This window comes from Nymphalis io, chromosome 11 (assembly GCF_905147045.1).
Source record: "Nymphalis io chromosome 11, ilAglIoxx1.1, whole genome shotgun sequence".
In the NCBI taxonomy this organism is placed as follows: domain Eukaryota; kingdom Metazoa; phylum Arthropoda; class Insecta; order Lepidoptera; family Nymphalidae; genus Nymphalis; species Nymphalis io.
The window spans coordinates 6,894,817-6,904,079 of record NC_065898.1 but is presented as its reverse complement, the minus strand read 5'-3'; the positions used below and the strand labels follow the sequence as shown (position 1 = coordinate 6,904,079).

Genomic DNA, 9,263 nt, shown 5'->3' with positions numbered 1-9,263 from the left:
TACCACTACCAACCCCCTACGCTACGCAACACTCACAACCGAGATATCGATGCTTTATGAGAACCTCTGGCATTGTTTTCTCCTATAAAACTAAACGACGATAACGCTATCTCACTCTTATTTATGATACCAAACAGTCTCTTTGCAAAAATCTTTTTCACTTGCGATCGCTACTTTTAGTAAATCCTAGAGAGACAGTTTCCTACTAAGCCTAACGTAGATAAGTTCGATAGATTTGTACTATTCCTTGCTAGGTGTAAAGTTGTGCGAGCTATCTTATCTTTAGAGAGTGTTGACGTAACGTCCGGTTCAACATCTGAAACAAATACAAAAATTAAGATTTTACGGTATTACTAGAATCATAAAAATATTCATTTATTTATGCTTAATTAAATTTTAATTTTATTGGTTTACTTTTAATTTTGTTTATGGATATTGATGAGTATTTTCAACCGAAGGATTTTTTATTGCAGATTAATGAATATTTAATGAGTAACGGTTGTCAGCCACGAAGTTACTCAACATAATTATCACGCGCTCATTGAATTATTTCCGAAAATTCTTCATCGCGTCAATATTCTTTAGACAGTTGACAAACATAATTAAGATGTAGATAAAGAGAAATTGTGCTTCCAAAAAATTGTAATATTTTAAAAGCTTGTGCTTAAAAATTTCATAGGTAAATAAAAGGTCGGTAAAGATATTATATATATAACCATCAGGGGCGATGTGCTTTGTCCAGAAATATCAGTCAAACAAACTTCGTTTTTCTATTTCTGGGTTCTGGTTTTAAGCGTAAACTTTGCAATTTCAAGCAGAAGGCACATCATATTTTAGATACCATTATTGGCGGAGTGGTTTAACCTTCATGCATTAGCAGATTTATAAGTAAAACTTAATATCTGATAGCCTATTAGTTCATCTGCCTACTTACAAGAAATAGAAAAAGTTATTTTGCTTCTTATATTTAGGAAAAGGATCAAGTTTAATTCTATCAGACGTACAGTCATAGAAATTATTATCACATTTTTTCCCATGCTAATTTCCTTCAGCTTGAAAATTGATCGATTAAGAATTTAATTCTTAATAAAAAAAAATATCTAAAAAGTATCCTCACGCGGATTTAAACCGGTAAGACCAAATAATGGCTATCAACTGAATTGTTAAGTTCATCCAAAACAAGCAGAGACGGTCGTAGCGCGGGGCAGGTACTCGGCAGTTTCCATAACATCGTTGGATTCATTCCAGCTAATATCTCATTCTGTTTGTCTTTCGAGGCAATAAAATGACTTTTATGCAAATCATACGAATTCTATACATTTTTGATGAGCCTCTCTCAGACATATTCGCGGCGTTTAATTAATACATTTTTCCATCAAACTTTGTAATTCCAGAATACTTTAGATTTCGCAAAGGCTTGTTGGAGTACTTGATTGACTAACTTTAAATTAACGGCGGATTACCATTCTATTTGCAATTTTTAATTTTGAACTTTTTATAAAAATAATTTTTCAAGGCACACTACCTTGAAAAATTATTTTTGCGTAGCTTAATGTATGCTATAATATTAATGTTTTCCAATATTTTTTGTTTGACCTCTCATAAATTCATAACATTATACGGTTCACTGGTTTGGTGGAGCAAGCCTCTTTTGTTTTGCGATATTTATATATTAAGCCCGAAGTATCAGGTATGATATAAATACTTTTAAGGCATTTTATGATATCAATGTGATTAAAAATATATTGAATATTCATTACACACGAGTGCACAATAAAGGTACCTATGCTAATATAAAATGACTTTAATAATTCACCGTTACTAATGAACACAAATAGGCACTTGAGTACACGTCTACCGAGCTGAAGTTTGTTGACATGCGAGAGAATAAGTGAGGTTTTTTCCTCTTTTCCGAGAGCTGCGTCTCGGCGTCAACAACGTATAAATCGCTTTATGTTATAAAAATCAAGTATTTCTCGAACCGAAACGACAAACTGGCTTAATACGATATGGAAAACCAAGATGAAAAATTAGCTTTTATATTTATTATTATAGCTGATATTTTTTAAGTAATTAACTCAATACAGGATTTATAAATTCAGGACTATAAATAAATTAAACCTAATATAAGGTTATGTTAAAAATAATGTTTTGGTAAAATCAATATTATCTCCAAAATGTTCTAGTTAGCATTTCAAGTTTTAATCGTAAGTATATTTTTATGTATGATTTTGTGATTGTTGAAGTAATCCTATCTCCATTTACCCGAGATTCGATAAAACGCAATTTCATATGACTCGCGTAATGATGTTCATGTCAAATTGATTAATCTCCGGAAGAGAAAATTTAATATCGTACATAGCACTATGTACATACATGAATGTGATTTGTTACGTAAAAGTAATTGAGAATGTTGATACCAACTTATCGTATAAAGGAAAGATGTACTATTTGATGTATTTATATATGACTATATATAATCTGGAATTAATGTTTATTTTTTTAATTTCGTTTTTTCAGGAACGACGTCTAGGTACATAAACTTAAAAAGCAAAACCTTATCTAAATACAAAATTTGTATAAAAATATTCAGACTCGTTTTTATACGGTACAGGTTACTCGGTTAAGGTACGATTAACAAGTAAGATTATTTTCGTTAAAATTGTGTATTCTAAGTAATCGCTAAGGGAAGCGTAAACTTCATCCATTTATAAATTATATTGATAACTTGTATCTTTCAAAATAATAAATATATATACATAGAAACTTATTTTTAACAAATTTTATAAGACATATATTATATAAATATAAGCCTTTTAAGCGTATAACTAAATTTTATAGTAAATATAAGTTTTATAGTAAAAAAATATATTCTTATTAATATAAAACCTATAAATACAAAAGACACATCATGCAAGAAGTCTACGAAAAATAAAAGTGACAAAACATTTATCTATCTTCTCTTACCAACAGACAAAGCAAAGGAATCTATTCTCTTCTGCTATATTTAGTTGTTCACTATAAATATCAATATACTACAGTACGGCATAGAATCAAAAAGTTTCTCGTAGCACGATACGCGGTGCTATTTAAGCGCTACGTTGCCTTCGCGGGAGCTGTAGGCGCTCTGACTAAAGTCTGGCTGGCGCCCGCCTTATATCGCCCGTAGCAACCCCTAACCTTACATTGCCTTTCCCGCCGAAACGCCCCCTGACTCTAGACTGAAGAACCGATACACGAACTGCATAGTAATTTTTACTTTTATGATACAAATAGAATGTGTTGCTACGCTTTGTTGATGGAAAAAAGATGCACAGTCACAATGATTTTGTTTTTCGTGACATGGGAACATTACATACAAATATTATGTTGTTTTTTATTTAATTTAATCAATGATGCTATTTTGGAAACGGTAAAATTAATATTTAGAATGGTTAAAAAATCTTGTTGCAGTTAAAGTTATTAAATATAAAATGTCTTTTTTTTCTACCAATTGCCTTTTAATAATTTGACACATAACATTTTGTATGACGAACCAAAATAAGTATTTCTCTTTATATTACTTGGTTAAGCTTTAGTGTCAGTAGTTATGAGGTATTTCTAAAAATGCCCTTTACTGTATTACCTGCACCCTAACTGCTAACACATTGATTTATATTATTATATAATTTTTAGTTTAAGTTTAATAAATTATTAGTATACTTAATAATACAATTTTGTTGAATAACTTATAATGGTAAGTTTCCATTTTTCAAATATATATTTACTTGCATGAGCATATATAATTAGCGAGACTTATGTAAGTCAGAATTTACTCACCTTGAATAAAATAAAAACTTGTATGTCCAACATAATGATACTATGATGAAAGTTTAGAATTTACTTGGATATTTAGATCGGCTTTTAATTAAGGAGTTTTATGTATATAATTGGTAATTTGCTTAACTCAACACTACGTATAAGTGAATAGTAGTAGGTATGTCGAAAAATATAATACTATCTATCTTTTAGGATTACAATATGTCTCAAATGTTGATAATTATTTGGTTTTTAATATGTTTTTAAGTTAATACAAAATTCATACAATTAAAACTTAATGTTTGTTATAAGGAAGCGGCGTTGTACTTACCTTAAGCTATTTCGTTTTCCTCGAATTTTCAACCATAATACATGTTGTTTCGGAATGGTTGGTAAAGCTACAGACATTTCAAACAACGAACAAGTTCGTGTACACATTTGTAAAAATGCTTTCATACACAAAACAGTTTGTTTACACAAGTCTGATACAAAATAAGATATTAAAGCATGTTGTGTTAGGGCGGGCTCACAAGCGCCGACTAGCGGCTGGCGCGCGTAGTCACTAGGGCGGTTAGGGCCGGGGTCGAGGGTAACAACTGTAGCTATTTCTTTCTCATTCGCACGCTTTACACCGCAATAAGTTCGATTCTCTATTGCGTTACGCGAAAAGGACGCTTTTATCAATGACATAGGAGATATAGCAGCTAGTGCTTACGGCGCGTATCTGCGACCCCTCGGTAGTCGGCAGGCTGCGCGTAGTGGCCTTGAGTGAGCCTGATGTTTTCATCCCGTGTGCGTAATAAAGCGTTTAGGGAGGGGACAGGCGACTTCTTCTGAAGGATTTATGGAGAAATCTCCAGAATTAATTCGGGACGATTTTAACCCTCATGGCCGTCAAGGGGAGATGGTAGATGATTTTGCATTATTTACATAATTGGTAGGCACATAAGTATCATTTGGATATACTAAGATATAATTTGATATATTAGTTTTTATTTTGTAATTATTAATTAATGATTTTGTTTGAAAATAAAATAAAAAAAGGATCTTTATTTTCATTTATTTAAAAATAATAAAATAAAAATATAGAATAACAAGCATTATATAAATCGTTTTTTTTTTTTAATTTAAATTATTATCTTTTAACATTGAATTTATGAATAATTTAAGCAAGCACTAATAAAAAATATTTTTGTTTGTTGAATATACAATAAATAGGCATTTTTAATTATTTTGTTGATAAAATATCAAGTACAATATTTTGAATACAATTTTTATTGTCAATGTTTGTTAAATTTTTTTTATCCAATAAGCATAGGCTCTAGCTTTCCCGAGTCATACAGGTTTTTTACATCAGAACCTCCTCCAACACAAGTGCCATTAATAAAAACTTGTGGTACCTGGAAATAAAAAAAAAAACATGTTAATATTGTTTAAATGTTTTAATTATTAATTATAATGTCCAATTGTGTTATGTTTAAAAAAGATAATGACACTGTATATATTTAACCACAAACTTGGTGTTTCCAATGAATCATGATAAGAATTACACAATGTTTATAAATTTAATATTATGTATTTATAATTTTATGAAATAATAAGTTTAAAATGGATTGTTTAAGAGGTTTATAACTTATATTAATCACAAATAATTTATTTATTATTTGGGAATAAAAGCATTGCTATAAATGTTAGATATTATGGTTTTAATAATAAGAACAACAAAAGTCATTGATATAAGTAATATCCTGGGAAATTATTCACACATGGCCATTTGATCCCGAATTAAGCAGAACTTCTACATATAATACTTTTCTTTTGTAAATACATACTTTTATGGATAATTACACCCAGACTTAGGACAAACAGACATATTCATGCACACAATCGAACTCACAATCTCCGGCATGAAAGCCACAATCACACTAACCAGCTCAACAAAGACAAAAGAAAAAAAACAAAAAAAACTAGCTGTCCATAATGAAATAACTAACACCATGCTTAGGTTTTCATAAGTTTAATAGTAAATGTATACGGATTAAACATATCTTCACCAGATGACATTAAGAGTATGTTATGACATTAATAGTCGCAGCAGCATTATGGCTCATTGATTAAAATAAACCTTAAATAAAAATAACATAAGTAACTGTTTAAAAGAATAAGCGAATGTAGTCTTATTATTTGAATATATAACTTAGTCATTTATATAATATTCCAAGAATATTATGTTGGTGTCAACAAATATACCAATATAATATTGAATAGTGTAATTATCTATATAACTATGTTTTCACAAAAGAAAGTAGCATGTATAGTATATCAGTTGTCTGGTTTCCATAGTACAAGCTCTGCTTAGTTTGGGATCAGATGGCCATGAGTGAATAATGTTCCAGGATATTATTACGATTATATAATTTCATATTTAATTTTAATTTTATGTTTTAATTGAGCATTGCTGAAAATTCAAAACAATGTATATTATATACTAAAGCTTAAAGTAGTTGATCACTAAATACTTACAGTCCTAAAGCCAGTAATTTGTGCAAGATTCTCTTGGATAGATGACCCATCATCTCGCTCATCAAGCTCATAAACCGTAATTGGTTGCTTTACTTTGCTAAAAACCTGAAATATGATAAAAACAAATGTTTATATTAAGTTATATTCAAAGAGAAAGACTTAATGTTTCCATAAATTTGCAAATTATAACCTAATCGATAATACTTACATCCTTGGCTAGTTTACAGTATGGACAATATGACTTAGAAAAAACTACAACTTTTTCTTGGGAAATTGCATCTTTAATAAATTGTTGAACCTCCGCGGAATTAGCCATTTTAGATGACCGAACAACTTTGCTTGCTAATGATCCCATCAAATACTCGAAACCAAATATTTGACAAATGACAATTTAATTGTCTATGTAAGATGACATGACAATTGACTTTTCGTACAGATAAGACATAATAATAAACTAAAGACTGAAAACAGAGCTGCCAGCAGCGCAGCCCTACTTTATACTTTGTACTTTATACTTTATTGTACACCACAAAGAGAAAAAAAATACAAAACATAGATACAGCCTAAATAAAAGTAGAATACAATTTTGGTGATATATATATTTTCTATTATTAAGAGGAAAAAAATGTATACATAAAGCTAATGGATAGGTATATTTAACACGATATACACCGAACGTTTTATTCCTTGGGCATTCGAGCACATTTTGTTTCAATAAGATCTGTTCACAGAGCAATGTGACGAGCCTACTTGTAATGAAATTAACTGTTACTGGAAGAAATCTTTTTTATGTAAAAGGGGAGCAAACAAGCAGGATGCTTACCTGATGGAAAGTGATTACAACTGTCCAAGGACACCTGCAACACCGGAGTGCAGGTGCGTTGCCGGCCTTTAAGGATTGAGTAGGCTCTTTTCTTGAAGGTTGCTATGTCATAACGGTTCGAAAAAGTCTCCGGGAAATATGGTTCCGCAGAGTGGCTGTGTGAGGCAGGAAATGGAATGGATGGAATATGGATGGAATTTAGAATTTGTACGCGATGTCCGGTGGTGCGATGTGATTCAGCGTCGGGGATTAATCTAAACAGTTCCTCAGAGCATTCCCCGTAAAAGATGCGATAGATGATGCAAAGTGCCATCTTTGCCGCTCAGAGATGAGAGCAGTACTCCATGTGAGGCTGAATTTTAGCCTTGTAGAATTTTAAGCGAGAAGCTGGCGTGAAGTACAGTCTTGCCTTGTTAAGCAAACAAAGCTTTTAGAGTCTAATTTGGCTTCACCTTCCAATAGACCGCGGAACCTAATGTCCCGACACTGGATTTGGCAGTGAGGTTGTATTCTCAAAATGAGGGGAAATGACAAAAGGTGACATTTTAGAATTCATAGCGCAAACTTGTGTCATATTAGGGTTGTACCTAGTTTGGTTGGCCCCAAACCCAGACTTTGGTTAATAAATACCTGTGATTTCAGATACAAGCTTAGACTCATTGACGTGTTCTCGACAAATATCAGCGCGGCCGGTGTATAAGGCGTCTACAGTGCTGTTGTCTGTCAACAATGAATGTTGTTAATTTGCACTTATCATTAATACGCAGAAGAAGCAGAGTAGGTGACAACACACAGTCTTGTGGAACGCCAGAATTGACGAATTTTAAGTCAGAACATGCACTGTCGACAACGACCTTGATGGTCCGATCTGGCAAAACTGGTGATCCAGTTGTTTCCTTGGAAACAAACTAACCAGACTAACTGCTAATTTTGTTGTAGTTGAGTCCTAGAGGTGGCCTCTTAGACTCAACTGCTCCAGCCCATAGGTCAATTAAACTAGAAGATCACCGGTGGTAGTATTACATTTAATTTAATACTGTAATATGGTGATTCAAAAGTGCCCTTTTAAGCCTATGTGAATAAAGAATTATTTGATTTCATTTGTATCATACGTATTATATTAAACTACGTATCTGACTTTTAAAGAAACATAATATGGTAAAAATCAATTTCAATAGGTGACAGTTATTAAGGATTTTTTCAACTTATACTATTGGCGATACGGCGTTGTTCACAAATTATCTTCAAGGTTAACAATAAACTTAAGATAAACGTTGAAATGCATTTTTCATCGATACAAACTCTTATGACAACACTATCGGTATTCAACGTATCAAGGCTGTATTACGAATATTCTGAATTATGTTTATATTAATCGATTACCTATAATATAAAAAAGCCGAGATGGCCCAGTGGTTAGAACGCGTGAATCTTAACCGATGATCGTGGGTTCAAACCCGGGCAAGCACCACTGAATTTTCGTGCTTAATTTGTGTTTATAATTCATCTCGTGCTTGACGGTGAAGGAAAAAATCGTGAGGAAACCTGCATGTGTCTAATTTCATTGAAATTCTGCCACATGTGTATTCTACCAACCCGCATTGGAGCAGCGTGATGGAATAAGCTCCAAACCTTCTCCTCAAAAGGGAGAGAAGGCCTTAGCCCAGCAGTGGGACATTCACAGGCTGTTACTGTCATCGAATACCTATAACAGCCTGTGAACATTTAATGTTTGATTCTCAAACTAAAAACTTATTAATACGACAAATTTTACTACTAATGTACTTACATTAAAATGCTCATCATGAAAATATCTACTTGTTTTCTTTGATAATATATATATATATATGGAAAATGTATTTTTCTTGAGTTTTATTTTTTTAATTAGTATGTTATGGTACTATATAATAAATATATGAAAGTTTTTTTTTATACTAACCGAAATATAAATAAAATTAAGAATAACGCGAAATTACAGGCAAAATTATGCGAGCGACGTTGGGCGATGTGACGTCACGCGTCGATCGGTCGCTCTAAAAAATAATTTAAGAACTCGTAACTTTAAAAAAATGTAAAAAAAAAAACATTTTTGTGGGTATCGTAAAAAAATTCGCTATTA

General features: G+C 31.8%; 1 protein-coding gene across 1 annotated transcript; it reads right to left on the bottom strand.

Moving 5' to 3' along the window:
- Positions 1-4,841: 4,841 nt before the first annotated feature.
- Positions 4,842-6,723, bottom strand: LOC126771559 (uncharacterized). The gene is made up of 3 exons (XM_050491473.1): positions 6,530-6,723; positions 6,322-6,426; positions 4,842-5,198 (listed from the first exon to the last, which is right to left on the bottom strand). The coding sequence occupies exons 1-3, from the start codon at positions 6,674-6,676 to the stop codon at positions 5,100-5,102; spliced, it is 351 nt and encodes a 116-aa protein (XP_050347430.1). The 5' UTR covers positions 6,677-6,723; the 3' UTR covers positions 4,842-5,099.
- Between the last annotated feature and the right edge of the window lie 2,540 nt (positions 6,724-9,263).